Here is a 23,043-nt window from a genome sequence, read left to right as displayed (position 1 = left end):
AAAATGATACTAGCTCTTTCATTTGTCCCAGTTAACGACCTTGACCGTCATGTGGAAGTTCTAGCATCGCACCTATGTGAGGAGCTAGTTCCTCTTTTGTATTGGTTTGAAGATAACTACATCGGTCGTCCAAACCGGAGAGGAATTGGAAGAAGAGCACCGTTATTTCCGACAGATATTTGGAACATGTTTGACCGAACGCTTCAAGGAGAAGATAGGACCAATAACCACGCAGAAGCAGCTAACAAACGGCTGCATACAGAATTAGGAATGTTACACCCAACAATTTGGAATTTTTTAGATGCGCTGAAACGGGTCTAAAAAGAACGTGATGAATATTTAGAGAAACTTAAAGCAGGTCATGAGCCTCAACAAAAGCTATTGAAATACCGAAAGGCAGACGAAAGAATATTAAAAATCTTATCGGATTATGGAAACAGAAATGAGGTTGAATATTCACAAGCTATTGCGCATAACTTATTAAACTAGGTTTACTAATATTTGTATTCTGAACTTTTTTGGGACTATTTCAACTATTCAGTAGGATAAATACTTTTTATCAATAAATATTTGTTCAAAACCTTTTCTATTGTTTATAAACACAGTAGTATAAATACTTTTTATCAATAAATATTTGTTCAAAACCTTTTCTTTTGTTTATGAACACACACACACACACAAATTCCACACTTCCACGGCGCTGAAAAGGCACGGCGCTGAAATGGCTGGTGCTGAACTGGTGGCGCTGAATCGGCAGCGCTGAAATGTCCCTACCCCGCTGAGGAGTGCCAAATTTGAAAGTCTCTCCTGGCCCATAGTATTTGCTGCCCATGGAAGGTTCCTGTAAGTAGCTTTCTAAGGGGTATTTGGCTACAGTGATATTCCCAGAGCTTCAATTTGCTGAAGGATCTTTCATATGAAGCAACTGATACCCCTACAGTCAATAATAGCCTAAGTGCCACTTGGAGGTTAGCGAATCCTTCACCATATTTCATAATAAAACTAAGGAGTTCTGTGGCTGATTCTATGTTTCTGTTCCTTACCAAGAACTTTGCGTCTTGTATCTCTTGGCATAGTTCTGATGCTTTTAGATCTTCGTCCTATTTTTGCTCCATGCCTTTGCAAAGTGCATCAAATTCTCGTTTTTGCCAAATAATTCTTTAGGGCGCAGGAAATGTAAAAGAAAATGTAAAAGAAAACGAAGATATTTAGAAGCAAACAATTTTTAAGTGCATGATTTCCATTGTCAGGATGATTAATTCTATTGCAAAAAGAAAAAAAAATCGGGGAAATATTTTAATTTTTGTTGGTTTTAATGGCTTAATTGCAGAAATCATAATGTGTTAACAAATTTCAAAGCTTCTATCCTTTACCCGCTAATCATTATTATTTCAATCTTGTGGGGCGGCAAGTCCAGGCTATTTTTGCTGCTCCTAAAAAATTGCAGCCCCCGGGCATTAGCACCCCCCTGCCCTCCCCCATGTAAGGGCCCTGCCCACATCAGGCTGGTCTTGGACAGCGAAGTGATAGTGAGATGTCTGAACCGACAAGGCTTGAGATCGCCCTACATCAATCACGTGATGATGGCCATCTTTCGCTTGGCAAGAAAGAAAAGATGGCACTTATCGGCAGTTCACCTACAAGGGTTCCCCAATGTGACGGCGGACGCTCTATCCAGGCTAAAGCCGATAGAGTCAGAATGGTCCCTAAATGCAGACTCATTCTTCTTCATCTTGGAAAAAGCCCCAGAACTGCAGATCGATCTCTTCGCAACGAGCAACAACAAGAAACTACCTCGATACGTAGCCCCATACGAGGACCTTCAGGCAGAGGCGACAGAAACCATGTCCCTCGATTGGAACAGATTGACTCCATCTACCTGTTACCACCAACAAATCAACTGCTGACGGTCCTCAACAAGCTGAGAGCCTTCAAGGGAACAGCAGCAGTGGTAGCCCCCGAGTGGCCCAAGAGCAACTGGTTCCCTCTGGTGTTAGAACTGAACCCAGTTCTATCCCAACTGGTTCAGAAGTCGACTGTCTTCACTTCATCACAGAGAACCCAAAACCTTCATCTCATGATTTTCTCACCTTAGCAGTCAAGAAAAGATTTGGGATCTCGAAAGACAGTATCGACTTCTTAGAAGAATACAAGTCAAAGTCAACCAGAAGATGATATGAATCGTCTTGGAAGAAGTGGATCGCTTTTGTCAAAGCCAAAAAACCGGCGGAAATCTCGATAGACTTCTGCCCTTCATCCACCTACCACGTGTAAGTCAGCTTTGACTAGACCTATTCTATATGCCTTCCAGGTGGACCTGTCGAACGAAATCATCAATAAGATCCCGAAGGCATGCGCTAGACTTAAACCAACAGCCCCTCTGAAGCCCATTTCATGGTCTCTGGACAAAGTCTTGCACTACGCCTCGAACTTGAACAACAAAGATTGTTCTCTAAAGGGTTGCTGTGGCCTGATCGGTAACGTTTCTGCCTGGTGTTTCCCAGTCGGGGGTTCGAGTACCGCTCAGACTCGTTAGTGCCATTAGTGTCTGCAACCTTACCATCCTTGTGAGCTAAGGTTGGGGGGTTTGGGGGAGCCTATAGGTCTATCTGCTGAGTCATCAGCAGCCACTGACTGGCCCTCCCTGGTCCTAGCTTGGGCGCTGATCATATAATGTATGGTCAGTCTCTACGGGCATTGTCCTGATTGCTAGGGCAATGTCACTGTCCCTTGCCTCTGCCATTCATGAGCGACCTTTAAACCTTTAAAAGTATCTAACACAAAAAGTGATATTTTTGTTCGCTATAGCCCCAGGGACTAGAGTTAGTGAAATAGTAGCCCTATCAAGAGATGAGGGCCATATTCAGTTCACAGAAGTGGGAGAACTGAATCTTTTTCCCGATCCTACCTTTCTCGCCAAAAACGAGCTACCCACCAAAAGGTGGGGTCCCTGGAGAATCTGCCCTCTGAAGGAAGATGTCTCTCTATGTCCAGTAGAGTGTCTAAAGGTCTATCTTCGAAGAACTTCAGACTTCAAGGGAGGACAGCTCTTCAAAGGCGAAACCTCAGGATCAAACTTATCCCTGAAACAACTGAGGGCGAAGCTCACCTACTTCCTTCGCAGTGCGGATCCTGACAGTACACCCGCAGGTCATGATCCGAGAAAGATTGCTTCCTCGCTGAACTTTTTTCAGTATATGGACTTTGAGAGACTCCACTCATACACTGGTTGCAAATCCTCTAGAGTCTTCTATAAACATTATGCGAAGCAAGTGCAAGAGCTTAAACACTTTGTGGTGGCAGCAGGTAGTGTTGTAAAACCTGTCTTCTAGTGCTGCGATGAACAGTGAACAGTTTGGGACTTTTTTAGTTTGGGTGAAAAGGTGTTTCACCTTTCAATGTAACACTTTTTATTAAGGGTCACCCTGGTACCCCTAGGACTGTTCTTTATAGGTGTAGAATCAAACCAATAACACCAGTGCCATGTGTACACTTGTACACAGTGTTGAAATTCATCCAACATTTACAGTGAAATTATCTTAATAATTTTCAATGATTCTGAGTGGCCTTGTGTACTAATATATTTCTTCCCTTACAGGTGATAAATATATATATGTACTTTTAGAATGTTGGCTGTATAGTTTACGATTCTATTTTAATACATTAGTTGTTACATTTATGTTGTCTATATAAATAAATGAAGAAATGTACAGTATTTGCATCGTATTCATCCCAAAAGTAGGTGAATAAAATTACAGTTTCTTACTTGTTTTCCTCAAAATAAGGTAATCACTTAAAGGTGCCAATACATGAGAACATAATTATGGTAAGATAATCACATTTGTTACAACATACAGTATATACAAACCTTTTCGCTTCTATAAGTCAAGTTGACATTTCCCTGCAGGGGGCAGGAAGCCCTAAGATTGTTCCAAGCTTAGCGGATATGACGAATAACGGTACCGTCATATATTATGTGGTCTGGGTGACCATATAGAAGCTGACTCAAGGTTAAGGCACTTATACAAACCCACAGATAGAGTGCTTTCAAGTAATTCTCTGGTAAGCTTCCATCGGGACGACATGGCTAGAGCCCAAAAAATGGATTTTGAGTGAAGTGAAAAATCTATTTTTGGGTGAGATGGCCATGTCGTCCTGATGAACCCGCCCTCCTTTTCTAAGAAAAGGAATGTACAAACGTAACAATCCCCACCCGAAACTACTCTATCTGTAGCCATCCATGCTTAATTGCAACAAGAAATGGGTAGCCATGTTGGGCCTGTAGTAGTACAGGAAGGGGATCCACCGGGTAACCTTGATGACGGCTCCCCTTCAATTTCGGCACTCTTCCCCCTCAGAGCGAAAACTCTATTCGGGGTGAAGATTGCCATGTGTTGTATAAAGAAATACGACCCCTGATATTATGCGATATCCTTGAGAAAATTTTTAAGGATACTTGCGCCAGGAGTTAGAATTCTGGAGACCTATGGTCAGTTCTCAGGGAGTATCACTGTAGCTAAATATCCCTTATAAAACTGCCTAAAGGAACCTTCCATCAGGACGACATGGCCATCTCACCCAAAAATAGATTTTTCACTTTGCTTCAAAATCCGTTATATATACACACACACACACACACACACACACACATATATATATATATATATATATATATATATATATATATATATATATTATATTATATACATATACAGTATATTATATATATATGCATATATATATTTGTTGCCCTGATGGAAGGTTCCTATAGGTAGCTTTCTAAGGGGTATTTGGCTACAGTGATATTCCCAGAGAATTAACCTTTAGGTCTCCAGAATTCTAACTCCTGGCGTGAATATCCTTAAAATTTCTCTTAAGGATATCGCATATCAGGGGATGTATATCTAGATACGACACATAACAATCTTCACCCTGAATAGCGTTTTCGTTTCGAGGGGGAAGAGTGGCAAAAATAGAAGGGGAGCCGATGTCAAGGTTACCCTTCCTCCCATACTACTATTGAGTATCTAGATGGCACTGTATCCAAGATGGCGTTCTTTCCTATTTTTGTAGCAATTTCGCACGGTGGTGTTCCCTGTTGTTCTAACGTTTTTGATCACTTTTGTGAGGATTTATTATGCAATCTCCAACTTCTTTTGCTACTGGAAAGTTGAGTATTGATTCATTACAGTGTATAATATTTAGCTCCTGCTTCACAGTAAAATTAGAGTAATTTATTGTGTTTAGGAGCTAGGCCTGTCACTGGAGGCAATGTGGGCGCTGTCGTTCGTTATACATGTGTTATTTAGTTAGCAGAACGACTTCCCCGGTTGTAATAGCATTAATAAATTATGAAAGCTATTTAGGCACAATTATACTAGTAAAGATATATATATTTTTTGCATAATTTCCTCTTCCTTTTGTCGATCGTATACGTTAGAGTTTCAGTGATTTAGGTAACCGCGATCTCTTCTTGCGCTAGGCTACCTAGCCTAGGCGCTGTAGTATACTTTCAGACATTATCCCTGTTTACCCTCGTGTATTGTTTTATTGATTCAACAGGAGATAGTACATCTCCTAGAATTATATAACTCGATACTTGTCTCATGTGGAGATTTAAGGGTAATTCCTCCTTCCCTGTGAGTGCCCAACCCTATCTGGTATTGCCATAGAGTAGTTCACTCTGGCTTGCCTAAGCTAGGGTTTTCTGTCTCCCACCTTTGCCGCCAAGATCCCGGCTTTGGTTTACGACAGAACCTCAGAGTATTCAGTCTTTCTGCCGGCGGCAGAGCAGTAGGGTGAGTAGTCACTCCCCTGCCGGCTTACAGTTGCCGGAATAGGAGGCTAAGCCTCCCTAGGCCTCACCTGAAGTGGTAGTATGATGCCGCCACCTTCTCCCCTGCGGTCTAGAACACTAGTCCTGTGTTGGCAGACCCTAGGCTGAAGAATAGTATTCTTCTGCCGCCTAGGATGTCGCCGATACTGAAACATTGTTTCTCTCTGGTGTGGAAGTGGCGGCAATCCTGCCGCCCTCTTCTACACTTGATACAGGAACCTTTTCCCTTCCCCTTCCTGTCCTTTAGCGATGACTTAGCCATCGCAATCCTGTGGCGGTTGTCCTGCAATCTCACCGTTTGCCGGGTGGGTTGCGGGGCCGGCCGGGCTCCTACTTAAGCAGCTGTTTAGTCACTCAGTCTTTCCCTTATAGTACAGCGGCATAGCAGACCAATTGTTCAAATTGGTCTAAAAGCACCAAAATTGGCACACATGTAGATTAATATATTCTAAACATTTTTGGATATGGAGGCATTCAAGATTAGCCCTTAGGAAGATATGGCGGCCATTGTTCAAAATGGCCGCCATTTAACATTAGCGTCATTACATAGACTTCATTATGTGTCGTTAGTTTGGTGCTAGATGGGCCAAAATTCCCTTTTTTTACATCAGAATTAACATCAATAAATGTTTAACAGATATTTAGATGAATCTTCTCAAAAATGGCCCCCAAACTGGCCGCCATTTTGTGGAAAAAGTGGACATTTGATGAAGATTTCAATACTCAATGACATAATACCTCTAATAACCAGTACCTGATTTCAGGAACACACTTTAATTGCTCAAGTTGCTTTTTTATTTCAAATTGCTGGCAAAATTGCTAGTCAAAATAATACACAGAGTACGGGAAGTTTACAGTATGGTCAGATTGTAGTTATATAGTCGACCAAAAGCCCAGTCTCTAGGCACAGTACTTGTGTAATCCTGCAGTACATACATGTAATACAATAACGTAGATTTTGCCACACTATGTTAATTATGATTCCGAACTTTTCAAATCTGGTCACCAGAATTATGAATGTCTACAGATCATAATGTTGGTTAGCAAGTTTTCTGTCCCAATCTACTGGCATTCGCCTTCACAGAAACATAGACCAGTGCATTGCAGTGAAGCGTTCTTGCACTTGCAGCGGTTTTTGCAGCCTTTCTTGCATCCGCAAGACACCAGCTCATAGCAGGCCTTGGATGCCTCAGGGAGTGTGGTCCAGAGTGGTGTGTAGAGCCCATCATCACTCCGATGCCAGCCCCAGTCTGTTGGTGGAGGGAGCACGGGCGTTGGTACCAATGCCTGGCCCCAGACATGACCACCCTGAAGGGCAGATCTCTTCACATGCTGCTCCAGAGCAGCGTAGGTTGGCGGAATGTTCTGAACAGAGTTCGTCTTTGCAAAGAGCTGCTTTCTCGCCTTGTTGACGTCCTTGCATTTGCTTGTGCGGTCATACAGGAGTATGACAAACCTCTCGATGACATGCATTGTATCCTCTTGGATGCTTGTGGGTGCATTTGCCAGACTCAGCAGGGCATCAGTGAGTTCTGGCAGCGTGTTCCATGTTGCCCAGGCAGATTTCTTCCCATGTCCGACGAAGGCTGACACAGTATCACACCCTGTGATGGCATGAAACATTGGAAGAGCACATGCCTTCTCTGGACCAAGGGAGGAAGCTATTTCATGGGCTGCAATGTAGCGGTAGTTCTTGCCTGTCCCAAAGGCTACCCAGAGTTCGTCTCCAGCTGGTAGTTTCTGGACTACCATCACTGCTAGGACCACGACGTCACTGTCTACTGTTCGAACCTGTATCTGGTGGTGACCATGTTGTGCAGCATGTGCTACATGTAGCATCATGCGGGTGTCTGCCTCTTCTTGGTTGCATGGTGCGAGTGAGTTGACATCCTCTTGCTGTGGAACACAGATCACCTGCTCCCCATCAGTGACGACCAGTTCCTTGCCTTCTTCTTGAAAGGACTCTGCAAGCATGGTGGAGAGGTAGCTGAAGAGCTCCACTTTGTTGCTATCAACTCGCAGGAAACTTTGCCAATTTCCTGGTATGACTGCTGAGTCGACAACACGCCGACGTACTCCCTTTCCACGCTGTTCTCTGGTTGATGCCTTCAGGGAATCTGCTCTGTAGCTGTCCCACACAAGGTCAAGACGTGATACATGTTGGAAACGTTGTACAACGTATGGGATGAACACTTGCTGTGCATATTCCTCGAACGTGTTGGCAGTACCCGGCTTCAACATCTGTACGATTACTGCTCCATCGAGGACAACAGCAGTGACAGTAGGAGCTTCAAACTGAGGCTCAGCATGGCCTTCAAGGCACACCAGCAAGTCACTCTTGCTCCCTAGGTACAGTCTCCCTCCGTCAGATAAAGCTGGAGGGCATTGCTGATTTTCATGCCTGTAGAACTCTTCTAGATTCCCATCACGGGTCTGGCAGCCGATATATAATCGTGCGAAGAGCGCAACATCATTCTTCAGAGATTTGACCTGTTCTTTTCCTTTGGGTATATTGGGTCCTCTCTTGGTCGCAAACAGTGGTAGCTTGTTCCGGTGGATTGCCACCTCAATGGACTTGGTTCTGTCCACGATGCATTCCTTTGAGAATGCTTCAAACTGGTCTTGGCCAATCTGCTTGGCGTTACGGACTGTTTCTATGACTGCAGGGTCTGCGATCTCCTTTGTGTCGAGCACCAGCAAGTCCTGACTGTCCTCCTCGAAAGGGTTGCCCAGCTCTTCAATGACGGCCACGAGTGAGCGCACATCTCTGGCAAAAGTGTTCTGCACACTTGGTGTCTCTTCGTGGTGACGTGTCTCCTCTTGATCGTGTGGATGCAGATTGAAGTTGTCAAATTCCACAATCACTCTAGCAACCTCCGGTCCGGCAACCATCCAGCGCCTCAGTGCAGTTGGATTGTCTGTGAGGCCGATGGCTCCTCCATCACCCTTGACATACGCGTTGTTCTGCTCATGTCCTTGGTCAAGAGGGATTGCTGAAAAGATCCTCTTGGTCTCGGCGTTTAGACAGTACTGGGCAGACAAGTGACTCTGTTGTCTCCTCTTGACATACAAGACACAGCTTCCAGTTTGTCTCAGGAGGTGTTGTGGGAGTACGTTGCTCAAAAGTATCGACCAGTTGGAACTTCTTTGCCATGGCTGCAGTCTGGAACAACGCGTCTCTGATGTCAGGTGGTGCTGCTGCTGCCTCACCTGCAAAGACACAAAACACCACCATGTTACCACAAGTTACTACTACAAGCACCATGACTATCAACACTATACTATTACTGCAGCCGCCGTCACTGCCACCAACGCTGCCGCTGCAAAGTAAAATTCATTTTCTTGTGAAATGGTAGCCAAATTATTTGGTAAGCACAGAAGTATGTGTAATTGTACAATACTTATCACCTCTAGCACACTTATCACCTTTAGCATCCACAAAAAGACAAATTATGGTACATATTCAATGACGCTAACGGTAAATAGCGGCCATTTTGAAAAATGGCCGCCAAATGTGCTACGGGGAGAATCTTGAATGCCTCCATATCCAAAATTGTTCAGAATGTATTAATCCACATGTGTGCCAATTTTGGTGCTTTTAGAACAATTTGAACAATTGGTTTCATATTTCTTACTATGCCGCTGGGCTATTATGGACACAAGGATCCGGGAAGGTTGTGCCGGCTATGACGGCTGCCAGTGGGAGACCTTTCAGCTGCTGAAGGTTCTTCAGTCCTCCCTTGGACTGCCATCCACAGTCCTGAAACCGGCAATGCCAGCAACGGATCTTGCGGCTGGATGGAAGCCTGAATGATGCATTCTCCCCTTCCATTTGAACCCTCTTTCTGGAGAAAGGCAGTAAGATTATATACTTACATCCTTATTTAGTGTAAACATACATTTTAATAAGGCAGCCCTTCACTCCATACTTTTCTCTCTCTGTCAGCTAGTGCTGCCAGGTACTAACGTCGGCTGGGCCGGTGGCGCCAGGTACTAGGCCTGTCGGCAACATGCCGGCTGAACTACAGTATATGATTATACAGTAGCCAGTATATTTGCAGTATAGTATATACTGCCGATAGAAAACTATTGTGTATATTATACAGTAGTTATTTTCCAACATATTTTGTGTGTCCTTACAAAGTCTTTTGCTGAGACCAATCCTATATTGAAAGAATAGAATTCCTTCAATACTCTGATTAGAAATCAGTTTACAACTTACCCTACAATATCAAATAGTTTAGAAGGGTCAGTGGTAGTACACTTTTCTATCCCTAGAGGCTAGAACCCTTCTCTTTTGATTTTTCACTGATCAGGAAACACTATAGTCTTAATATTGGAAGGGGAGGTCACAGCAATTGGCTGGGAGGGATACACAAGTACGTGTCTTTTCTAATTTCTAGTCCACCCGGCGACATGCCGGCCGGACTGTGCCGCAGGGTGCTAGCCATGCTGGCAACACACCGGCTGAACTATAGTATATGATTATACAGTAGCCAGTATATTTGCAATATAGTATATACTGCAAACAGAAAACTATAGTATTTATTATATAGTAGTTAATTTCCAACATACCTTGTGTACCCTTGTAAAGTCTTTTGCTGAGATCAATCCTATATTGAAAGAATAGAATTCCTTCAATACTCTGATTGGAAATCAGTTAATACTTACCCCACAATATGAAATATTAGAAGGGTCAGTGGCAGTGTACACTTTTTCTATCCCTAGAGGTAGAACCCTTCTCTTTTGAGTAGCCCTGACAAAGGAAACTCTAAATCTTTAATATTGGGGGAGGTCACAGCAATTGGCTGGGAGGGACCCACAAGTATGTGTCTTTCCCTATATCTTTCTAGCTTACTATCCTAAGCTATAATGATTAAAATATGAATAATTGCATATCTGTTTATCATGCGAGATAAACAATCATATACTCATTTTATTTTCCTTTCTTTACAGGAGGAACCACAGATGAAATGCGATGCGATCTTCTGCAACCATAGGAGTAGGAACTTCTATGGTCACAAAGCATGCAGGTCTCATGCCCCCTGCACCATCATTACCAAATCCCTGCAATATTGGGACCCCCAAGTCTGCAATATCTGCCGGACCTTGGTGACCGAAGGTTTCGACGACCCCAAGTCAACGGAGTCGAGGGATGCGGCACATGAAAAGCTGGGGAAGTGGGTAAGAGGGTTCCAGAAGAACTCTCCGGGACCATACCTACCTAACGATATGATGTGTAGCTTACTGTTTCCGAAAGCGGGTAGTGAAATGGTTGTGCCCCAAGCACGACTCGGACCTCCCTGCATCCAGATTGCCATCGAGACGGATGTCAGGGAGGCGTTGTAAAGTATGGACATCCACCAGGAGGTAAGGATGTCGGAAGTGTCTATGGACACTGAAAAGGATCTATTAAAGGATCATCCCGAGGAGGAGTCTACTCTACCTCTGGAAGAAGATGATGATGTCGAGTTGGAGTTCCTTCCGTCTGTGCCGGCACCGGAGCCGTTACCCTCTACGTCTTCACCTTCTACACCTCCATTGGACAACATGAGCCAGGCACTGGTCCATCTTACGGTTTTGATGAAGAACATTCGCAAACGAGGCGAAGCAAGGGAAGCGAAATTTAAGAGAGAGCTCAGTGAAGCTCCACTTATCACTTCCCGAGGGTCATACAAGCGACCCAGAGGCCAGGACTTCCCGACCTGCTCCAAAACCAATTCCTGAAGGTATGTGGAGTTTATGCCGATTTTGACCGGCAAACTCTACATCTCAGAGAAGATGGGAGCTGTCCCCTTAGACGACATCCAGTTTTGGTCAAGCTTTAACGCTTACCCTGATTGCTTCATTCGACTGAAGCATGAACCAATGTCAGGAGATGGAACTGAAGGAGGTCATGGTTTTCGACAACAATAAGGCACAGGCTCTCTTGTCAAGTATCCTGAGAAAGGCGGGATATTCGGTGTCGAAAGTGTCCGCCTTGAGCAAGAAACACCCTACCTTTCTTGCTCCTGCTTCAATAGCCTTCCCCTTTATGTTGAAGGGATTTAAATCTGTTGCCAAGGCAGTGAAGGCAGGCAAACCATGCCCTGCACTAGAGGAGTGCAGGCCTCTGTCATTAGCCTTGCCCATGCAGGAGAAGAAATGGAAGGAAGTCCACCTAACCTTCTCAGTAGGGAAACTGGACGCGGATATCGCTGGACGACAGTTTAGCGAGAATCTCCCTAAACTTTCTGACTTTCTCTTGTGCAAGGAACAAGAGACGAAGGAGAGACTTGCAGGTTCTTTATCCCTACAAAACTGCATAGGGATGTGTGCAGGCCAACAAAGTACCCCAGACATGCTCATGGTCCTGGCAAAAATGCATATGACCACCCTAGTAAAGGACCTGTACGCTTTCATGAAGGCTAGGAGAGTCTGTAGGGAGTTCGTGTTCGCTGCTGCAACAGTGAAACATGAACCCAGGAAGCTGCTATCTTCTAACATCTGGGGTAAAGACCCCTTTCTGAACGAAGTGGTTAAAGAGGTAGTCGAGAAAGCCATCACGGAGAATAAGAACCTTCTCCAGAAGTGGGGTATCTCTTCAAAGAGGAAGTTTTCCCCGGATGTGGGTCCCCAACCTAAAAGGAAGACGAAGAAGTCCAGACTTTCCCCTCGGCCTGCTCAACAACATCCCACAGTTACTATGACCGCGGTGCCCCAAGTAGGCGGTCGAGGAGGTAAACTCTCCGATCAATCGAAGCAAGGAGACGCTTCCAGTAGGAGGGAGGCTTCAACAATTTCAGGATCGTTGGACCTTCGATCCTTGGGCCCACGGCCTAATCAAGATTGGACTAAGATGGAGACGGAACAAGTCTCCACCATCATTTCCTCAATTCTTCCAACTCTCCAACCCCGTAATAGAAGAATATACCCTATAGCTCTTGAGCATACAGGTTATAAGGAAAGCAAGTCTCCACCATCATTTCCTCAATTCTTCCAACTCTCCAACCCCGTATTAGAAGAATATACCCTATAGCTCTTGAGCATACAGGTTATAAGGAAAGCAAAGTCCATCAAATTCCAGGGAAGGCTGTTTTGTGTTCCCAAGAACGACTCAGAAAAACTCGTCATTTTGGACTTGTCGCCACTCAACAAATTCATAAAAAACAGCAAGTTCAGGATGTTAATCCTTCAACACATAAGGACCCCGTTAGAAAAAGGGGCGTTCACAGTCTCGATAGACCTGACAGATGCCTATTGGCACCTTCTAGTTAGTCGCCCCCTCTCCTCCTACCTAGGATTCAATATACCCTTCGGACTAAACATCGTCCTAAGTATCTTCATGAAACATGCAGACGCAGTCGTGCAACAACTACGCCTAGAAGCTGTTCAGGTAGCAGAGTACCTGTACGACTGGCTGGTGCGGGCAGCATCCGAAACGGCTTGTCTGCAAGCATCCAAAGAAGTAACCCAGTTCCTGGAACATCTGGGATGCAAAATCAACTTCAAGAAGTCACGACTCTCTCCAGCTCAGGGGTTTCAATGGCTGGAAAACCATTGGAACCTGAGGTCACATCGTCTCTCCATTCCCTTAGGAAAGAGAAGGGAGATCGCAGGGTCTGTCAAGAGACTACTGTAATCCGACAGGATTTCAAGACGCCAACAGGAAAGAGTATTGGGCTCTCTCTAGTTCGCAGCAGTAACAGACCCAGTGCTAAGAGCACAGCTGAAAGATGTGTCAAGAGTCTGGAGAAGATACGCATCAAACGCTCGAAGAGATCTAAAATGACCGATACCAGCCATACTTCGATCACTTCTCAACCCATGGTCGAAGGCCATGAGCCTAATGAGGACCGTGCTCTTGCAACCACCTCTGCCGTCGATGACCATCCACATGGATGCTTCGATGGAAGAATGGGGAGTTCACTCCCATCAAAGGAAAGCCCAAGGGACTTGTTCATCTCTGTTCAAGGCCTTTCTCATCAACATTTTGGAAGCCATGGCAGTCCTCTTGACGTTGGGATAACTCTCCCCTCGCAGATCAGTCCTCATCAGGCTGATCTTGGACAGCGAAGTGATAGTGAGATGTCTGAACCGACAAGGCTCGAGATCGTCCCATATAATCCATGTGATATTAGCCATCCCTTGCCTAAAGAGATGGCACCTATCAGAAGTTCACTTACAAAGGATCCGCAATGTGACAGCGGATGCTCTATTCAGGCTCAAGCTAATAGAGTCAGAATGGTCCACAGATGCAGACTCATTCTCTTCCATCTTGGAACAAGTCCCGGAACTGCAGATCGACCTCTTCGCAACGAGCGACGTCAAGAAACTACCTCGATATGTAGCCCCATACGAGGACCCTCTAAAGGAGATAACGGACGCCATATCCCTAGTTTGAAACGAATGGACCCGGAATTTCCTGTTCCTTCCATCCAATCACCTGCTGAAGGTCCTCAACAAGCTGAGATCCTTCCAAGGAATGGCAGCTCTAGTGGCCCCCAAGTGGCCCAAGAGCAACTGGTTCCCTCTAGTGAGGGAACTGAGGCTGAGGCTGGTCCTTGTATCGAACCCAGCACTATCTTAATGGGTTCAGAAGTCAACTGTCTTGGCTTCATCACAGAGAACCCAAAACCTTCATTTCATGATTTTCTCGCCCTAGCGGTTAAGAAAAGATTTGGGATCTCAAAAGGCAGTATAGACTTCTTAGAAGATTACAAGTCTAAGTCAACTAGAAGACAATATGAATCGTCTTGGAAAAAGTGGGTTGCCTTTGTTAAAGCAAAAGGACAGAAAGAAATTTCAATAGACTTCTGTCTGTCCTTCTTTATCCACGTTCATAAACAAGGTCTGGCAGCCAACACAATAACTACGTGCAAGTCAGCCCTGACTAGACCTCTTCTATATGCCTTTCAAGTGGATCTGACGAACAAAATCTTTAACAAGATCCCGAAGGCATGCACTAGACTTAGGCCTGCAGCTCCTCCAAAGCCCATTTCATGGTCTTTGGACAAGGTCCTATATTATGCTTCATCTGTGAACAATGAAGATTGTTCCCTCAAGGATCTATCCCCGAAGGTTATTTTCCTGTTCGCTATAGCCTCAGGGGCTAGAGTTAGTGAAGTGGGAGAACTAAATCTCTTTCCTGATCCAGCTTTTCTCGCCAAGAATGAGCTACCCACAAAAAGATGGGGTCCCTGGAGAATCTGCCCTCTGAAGGAAGATGTCTCTCTATGTCCAGTAGAGTGTCTAAAGGTCTATCTTCGTAGAACTTCAGACTTCAGGGGAGGACAGCTCTACAAAGGAGAAACTTCTGGATCAAACTTATCTCTAAAACAACTGAGGGCGAAGTTCACCTACTTCATTCGCAGAGAGGATCCTGACAGTACACCCGCAGGTCATGATCCAAGAAAAATTGCTTCATCACTGAACTTTTTTCAGTATATGGACTTTGAGTGTCTTCGCTCATATACTGGATAGAAATCATCCAGAGTGTTCTACAAACACTACGCAAAGCAAGTTCACGAACTGAAGCATTATGTCGTGGCAGCAGGTAGTGTATAAAACCTATCATCTAGTGCTGCGATGAACAGTCAATTGATTGGGACTATCAATTAGGGTGGAAAGGTGTTGACACTTCCAGTGCGAGAACTTTTAAGGGAGTGTCACCATGATGACACTAAGACTGTTCAAAATCTCAGGTGTGGAATTACAGTACTGTATATAGATAACATTGTGCCGTGTGTACATAGTACACAGTGCTGATAGTATACAGTACAACATTTACAGAAATTATATTGGGAAAATTTAATCAAAATTTTCAATTTTAGAGTGGCACTCATCATTTCTTCCCTTTCAGAGAGAAAAATATTTTCTGTATACGTTGCACGTATAATTCCCTTAACACGTTACATTCGTTACACTCATTATTCCATTTGGTCATTTATTCGAAATAAATGTCTATTAGAGTGTAATTGCGTCCTATTTTGCCCTGCAATTAGCACATTAAATATGCCAGAGTTCTCTTACTTATTTATTTAAGTAAACCTCATATGATTGTATGCTTACAAACAATGGATATACAGTAGTTGATACTTAGTTGTTCCGACAATATATACAAACCATGAAACCTTTTGTATATCTAGTGGATACTTATGTTTGTTCATACAATATATGCAAACCTTGAAACCCCTTTTCAACTGTTTAGTTTGACTCTCCCCTACAGGGGGCAGGAAGCACTAACATTGTCTATGATTAGTGGTAATGACGGATAACGGAACGTCATTTGTCTCAATGGTCTGGATGACCATAGAACAAATTGTCCCAAGGTTAAGGCACCTATGGCAATCCACAGATACAGTACTTTCTAGTAATTCTCTGGTAAACTTCCATCAGGCTTGAGCCCAAAAAACGGATTTGAGTGAAGCGAAAAATCTATTTTTGGGTGAGATAGCCATGTCGTCCTGATGGACCCGCCCTCCTTTTATATAGAAAAGGCCTTGGCAGGATCCCTCCTGAAATTACTATATCTGTAGTACCATGCTCAATGCTACAAGGAATGAGCGCCATCTAGATACTCAATAGTAGTATGGTAGGAAGGGGAACCTTTATAACGGGTCCCCTTCTATTTTTGCCACTCTTCCCCCTCGAAACGAAAACGCTATTCGGGGTGAAGATTGCTATGTGTCATATCAAGATATACGTCCCCTGATATTATGCTATATCCTTAAGAAAAATTTTAAGGATATTCGTGTCAGGAGTTAGAATTCTGGAGACCTAAAGGTTAATTCTCTGGGAATATCACTGTGGCCAAATATTCCTTTGAAAGCTAACTATAGGAACCTTCCATCAGGACGACATGGCTATCTCACCTAAAAATAGATTTTTCGCTTCGCTCAAAATCCGTTATATAGATATATATATATATATATACGTATATATATATATATATATATAATATATATATATATATGTATGTATATATATATATATATATATATATATATATATATATATATATATATTCAGCATAAGAAATTAATTCTACCTTTCTATTATTTCACTTTCACTTTATGAACGGAAGACTATAATCAGGTCAGAAATATTCAGCCACAAGAAAGACAATAACAACGTATCTTAAATGATGATAATGATGATGATAATAATAATAATAATCATAATAATAATAATAATAACAACAATGGTGATGACGATGATAGGATGGCTCTGGAGTCTAAGCCTATGTTATTGGCTTTATAACTCTTCATCAGATTCATTAGGTACAGTATTTTGGATTTTTTCATTTTTACTATAAATAAAGATTAGTGTGTTAATTTTTCCATAATGATCAAGCTGATATTTTGAAAAAAAAATATAGCATCAATACTTTTAAACCATGCTTAACCCTTTTACGCCCAGGCTATTTGGAAATTTCCAACCCTTAACCCCCAAAGGGTTATTTTTTATTAATGCACATTTTGCAGTATATATTTTTCAAATTGCTCTAACAACCTTAATTTTTGTCATAGAGAGGTCAGGTTGGTCTCATTCTCTTGGAAAATGCCTGAATTTTCTCAAAAAAATTATCAAAAAAAAAAAAAATGTAAATAGCATTTTTTTGCAGGGGCGTACCGGTACGTCCATGGGGGTAAAGGGATGTGTTTTGTGAAAACCCCAGTATGTCCTTTGGGGGTAAAAGGGTTAATGAACTGTATCTTTTACTGAGCGAAGTTAAAAAATGTTTCGTCCTAGGAACCTAGTCTCATTAGAAATGTGAAGAATGAGAGAGTTGCTAGTTAGTGACTTTTGAACAAAAATCAATGAAATCAGGTATCACGAGTTTTGCTACATACTGTACACTTATTTTATGTTGACCTATATTTTTGTTTATTATTTTACTGCTGATCATAAAAAATAAAATTTTTCAGAAGTTTCACTTTTTCTATTGTACTTTCCTCTGAATAACAGAAAAGCATGGGGTTTTCATGTACTTTCCCTTTTCAAAAATCTTTTTATTCATTGTGAAGTTACTATATCAGATTATTTTTCAGAAGTTTGTTTTGCCACATCTTAATTTAGTAAGTATAAAGAACTGCAATTCTATTTGTAAAACAGTTTTATATTCATGGCGAATAGATAACCATTGAAAGATATAAACAACTCGGTAACAAACATTACTTTATGTAAAAAATATGTTTCCTTTGACATAAGAAGTCTAATGAATTGTATAATAAGAACATAAACATATCTAGTGATGACAAAATTGTCTCTAAGCTTAAGGGGTATCGGGGGGGGGGGGGGGGGGGGTAATGAATCTTGTAGAGAATATTTCCAGTGGCTAAAAAGAATGGTGTGATTATGCATGGTAACATAAAAACACTAATATAACCCTTAAATAATCAGGAATAAAGGCCAGAATCACAGTTTCAGTTGGTTAGCTGAAGGAAGAAGTAGGTGGAACTAGAATGAAGAGCAGGAATTATTGTTAGTAAAATATCCCTTTGGTATGTTATACGACCATGTGCTGTAATCGTTGAGAGGATAAACTAAGAATTTCAACTTCCATACGGTTTATATTTTCAAATTATATCTTTTATGTGTCATACATCCTTGTACCTGGCATGTTTTGACCATTGTCAGAAATATGTAAAAATATTTTACAATATTTTTGCTCACGAGCTTAGATTATATACAGTACAGTACAGTAACGATAACAATTTCCAAATGGTTATATAAGTGTGGACTGTAAAATATGCAAGACACTATCACCCTGTAACAAAACCCTTTACATGAACTCCATACTATAGAAGTAAAAACACCCTTAACACCTTGACATAAAAAGTGTTAGATGACTAATCTTATCCAGTCAAATATTACCACATAAAAGATCACTATGATTGAATAAGAATAAAAAAAATGTCCTTGAAATACTAAAGCTTTCAGTAAAACAGGTGAAATGGAAGACTTCCCATAATTGGAAGGGTCTCATTCCGAGTTACATTAAGCCTTGACTGTTTCCAGCCTTTGCTAACATCTTTCCTGAAGCATCAGCTGCTGAGAACAAAACTGGTTGTGCTTCTAACTTCTCTACTGCCAAGCCCTAGGCTAAAGCTGTCACTGCTGGGTCTACAGGCAGGGGAAAAGGGTCATCATCTAGGAGGAAGTAGTCTGGACAAGTTGCCAGACCCAAGGGAGTCCTTTCATGTAGAGATCTGTGAGTACATCTTTCATATATAACCAGCCACCAGCTCAAAACCAGAAAGTTCTAACCTTAGCTTCTTGGGCCTGGGGGTGTGACAGAGATATAACATCGTGTCCCAGCTCTCTAGGGTGGAGTATGTAAGTTCCCTAAGGCCACTGACTGTCCAGATGCAGAGAGGATTTGGAGAAAGACTGAATCTGACTCACCCCACTTGGTGGTCGGAGCTTTAGAGCTAGCTAGCACTGGCAGCACACCTACTGAACAGTCCAAATCATTGTCCAGAGATACATCCACCTCTCGGCTCATACCCGGCTGTGCCAGGACTGGCTTATAATCATTATCGTGCATCTCAGTAGAGGAACAAGGATTAGGAGGAGCTTCCCTGGGTGTGGGAGCCAAAATAGCAGCATTGGCCTGCTAAATCCTTTATTGGAGAATTCAATTTCTTTAAAAGGGAAGTCGTGTCCTTCTAACCCCATGAATTGCCTGTGAAGGGGGCAAGGATGCTGTGTGCCTCTTTCGGAGGAGTTCCTGGAGGCTCAGGAACTCTCGTAATTGGGAGGATTCATGGGACTATGATGTCTGAGAGAGCTCCAGAGAGACAGTGGAGAGTTCCAAGGGTGGAATAGTCTGCATCAGTGGATAAGAGCCTATACGACTCCGCAAACGAGATATGTCTTAGAGATCTTGATCCCCTACTGGTCCTTGGAAGGCTGCCTCATGGAGGCAGAGACCAGCTATAACCTCTGACTGCTCTGATGGATCTTGGATAGAAAGAGACCCAGCCTTTTCCACATGGGATCAGGCTCCGAAAAGATTGCCCTGGCAGCCTAAATTTCTGGAAACATGTATGGATGGTGAGCACAAGGGGGGCCAGCGTTGGCGGAGGTGCTTAAAGGGCAGGGGAAGCACAAAAATTTGATGTTGTGCACTGCCGCCTCAGGTCGATGGGAGCCCTACAGTTCCCTGGAGACACCATTGCTGTCACAGGGATTGAAATTAGATCATTTGAGTGGACCGACAGAGCCGAAGTCCCAACCGGAGCTGCTCGGGTGGCTAAGGCTGCTTGGACAATTTCCTGGTTTCACCCTTAATCGGGATCCCAAATGGTTCAGGCTGGCTGGGTACATGGATGACGTGTCATCTTGCCTGCAAGTTTGGGAATTTGCTCGCTGTTCGCATGAGGTGGTCTCTGGTCTCGCAAACATAAGCTTTATGTCAGACCTCAAAGGACCAGGTGAGCTTGGCAGGATGCGAGCGAGGCCAAGGCGGATGACTGGGAATGGTACACAGCTCTACTCACTTCAATGGTAGAGTCCACTGAAAAGGTGGGGTGCCTGGGTGAACACACTGTGGGGTGCAAGCGAGTGAAGCTCGGTGGGATTTTGTAAGCCACAATGGCAAGATGGGGGGTCAACTAGGCTCCAAATTGCGAGCACGCTTACGAGCAGCTCGAGGGGGGTTCCTCTCAAGCAAGGGCAACCATTCACATCCACGAGGGTGTCCGCCGAAGTTCCCCACAGGATGTGCATGCTCTAAGGCGGGAGGATGTCTTAAGATCTTGCTGAGCGAGCTAAGACCAGACGTTTATTACCCTTGAGAGGGACAACCTGCAAAACTTAAGATGGAGGAGGAACTTCAGAGAAAATAGAGGCATGAGACACGGGGCCAGAGAGAAGGGACTCCCTTTTGGCACGAAAGGTGCCGAAAGGGGGAAGGGCTGAGGCCAATGCCCGCAGGAACAGAAGGGGATTTCTGTTGTGGGCCAGGCTTCGAAAATACCTAAAGCTGGTTCTTCAAGGGGGAATCTGAGTCCCAAGGACGGCCACAACTGACGCAAAGCATCAAGAACTCCCCATGGGAGTAAGGCGCTGCTACTTGACCAGGCAAAGTAACAGGGCCTTCCGAATCTGAAGGTCACTCGGGGGTTAAAAGCTTATCACTCTTAGCTGATTATCTTTTGGAGAAGACTGAACGGGTAAAGGCAGGTGGAGGAATTCCCTCAGAAGAAGAAAGTCTGGGTTTCTTAGCTTTCAAGGCCGAACCTTGCGGCAAAGAATCCCTCTTTGACTTCTTCTTCCTGCTCCGGCAGAACTGCTCTCACTGAGAGGATGGTCACTCCTGACACTCGCCACATGGAGACAACTTTGTGCAAGACAAAGCTAGTGAGGATCCTCCTCCAAGGAGGACTGGAATGTGCCACAAGTATAGCCAGTCTTGCCCGGATATACTTGCAGGGTGCTTCCTCAGAAAACATTACAGTCAGACCTGCAAAGAGAAAAAGAAAACAAAATCAGTATAGATGTCTGCTCTCTACTGTGACGAAATCAAATGTGTTTGAGGTAGGGAGTGAGAGGGTGGACCTGGGTTCTTCCACGCTACCCATGTTACTGCCGGGAGGTTGGTTGCCACCTCGTTCAAAGTTTATGTGCCCAGAACGACAGCTTGAGTAAAATTTAACTCCTACATAAAGAACGAGGGTTTGTATTTGTGTCTGAACTGATTGAGTTTTTTAAAATTAGATATTGAAATTATTAAACATACAAAGCATTCTGATTAATAATGCAATTTACAATGTTACTCTATATAGAGCAAACCATAAAGTGCTGAGGTAAATGTTGAATAAATTTATTACATGGTTAATGCGCCTATATTTCCTATTACGTTAAGATTTTCCATATCCATTGAGTTGTACAATCATTTTCTTAATATTCTAAATCAAATTTTAGAAATGTTGTCAAAACTAGGTAATTCGAATCTGTTCTTACCTGAGTAAAGAAGTTTATACAACTATGCCTTTCAGTGAAATGGGAATCATCTTCAGATAGAGAAACTGGGCAACCTGGGCAGCGGAATGTCCATCGAGACGTTACCTATTTTAAATAGACAAATATTCAGTATATCACAGATTTGTACTAACTTTCCTCTTAATATATAATAAAATCTCATTCTGTCTAAAATATTATTGCTATTGAAAAAAACTTGTAGAAATAATGTCAAGAAGCAAAATTTCAATATAATTTTTAAATCAAGCAATTTCTAACTAAATACAGTATAGTACTGTATACTGTATATCACTTACCTTAACAGGTGGTTTCCTAGTAATGTGAGATACCAAAAAGTTCATTGCAATATCCTCACAGTTCATGTATTCATCTACTTTATCCCTGATAGCTTGTGGCATCACATGTGAATACATGTTAGCATAGTACTTGTGAAAAAAGGCAGCACCTACAAGTAAAGAATTTTAAAAGCTTAATAGTATTCAAGTAGTAAAATTTTTTTTACTCAATCATTTACTCCACTTGCTGTTGAGTTTCATGGTAGCAAAATACCACTTGTAATAAACCCCTCTATGTTATTGTTTTTTATACATTGGTTGCTTATGTATCATCTGGATATTACCCCTGGTCTTACCCCCTTCCAATCAAACCTTTCATTCACAAACAACATTTGATCCTCTTCCATACACATTACATGTCCCACTCATTAAAGTCTTTGGGAATATATGAAATTTGAGATCAATGACTGTATTGTTACGTCTACATCCATAAAAATGATGCCTTTACAACACTTCCTTTATATTAAACACAGGAATTGCTGTCCATAATGCTATATTTCTACATACAATCATCTGTTATGCAAAACACTTAATAGTAGCACAAATCTCACATAAATTTGGTACTACTACAGTATATGTCTAATGTCATAAGTTCTAAACTTAGTGGTTCATGATATTCTTTGTTTCCAGATTTAAAGTAAACAGAATTGGCAACTATTTCTAGCTACAACCTTAGAGCTAACCAGAAAGTATTCTATGACAATGACATACCTATACTTCCAAAATACTTTAATTAGAGTAATTTTCTCTTTATTTTAATAATAAAAACTCAGGTTTTCTGTAACACAACTTGACCAGATGTGACACATTTAGTAATGTAACATATTCTGACATTAATTACTGTAAAGAGAGTACAGTACCAGTATATGTATACTGTACTGTAGCAAAACCCTGTTTGTTCCT

At 42.7% G+C, this 23,043-nt stretch overlaps 1 protein-coding gene across 4 annotated transcripts in view; it reads right to left on the bottom strand.

Moving 5' to 3' along the window:
- The window catches only part of botv (exostosin like glycosyltransferase 3), a 449,715-nt gene that overhangs the window by 12,109 nt on the left and 414,563 nt on the right, over window positions 1–23,043 (bottom strand). For all 4 annotated transcript variants that reach the window (XM_068385646.1, XM_068385643.1, XM_068385647.1 and 1 more), the window contains exons 10-11: window positions 22,102–22,250; window positions 21,788–21,892 (exon numbers count right to left, since the gene is read on the bottom strand). In XM_068385646.1, the coding sequence (XP_068241747.1) occupies window positions 21,788–21,892; window positions 22,102–22,250 (254 nt within the window). The remainder of the gene's footprint in view (window positions 1–21,787; window positions 21,893–22,101; window positions 22,251–23,043) is intronic.

The sequence above is a fragment of the Palaemon carinicauda genome, chromosome 13 (assembly GCF_036898095.1).
Source record: "Palaemon carinicauda isolate YSFRI2023 chromosome 13, ASM3689809v2, whole genome shotgun sequence".
Lineage (NCBI taxonomy): Eukaryota > Metazoa > Arthropoda > Malacostraca > Decapoda > Palaemonidae > Palaemon > Palaemon carinicauda.
Note: the sequence above shows the minus strand (reverse complement) of the source record. Positions and strands in the feature narration are given on the sequence as shown.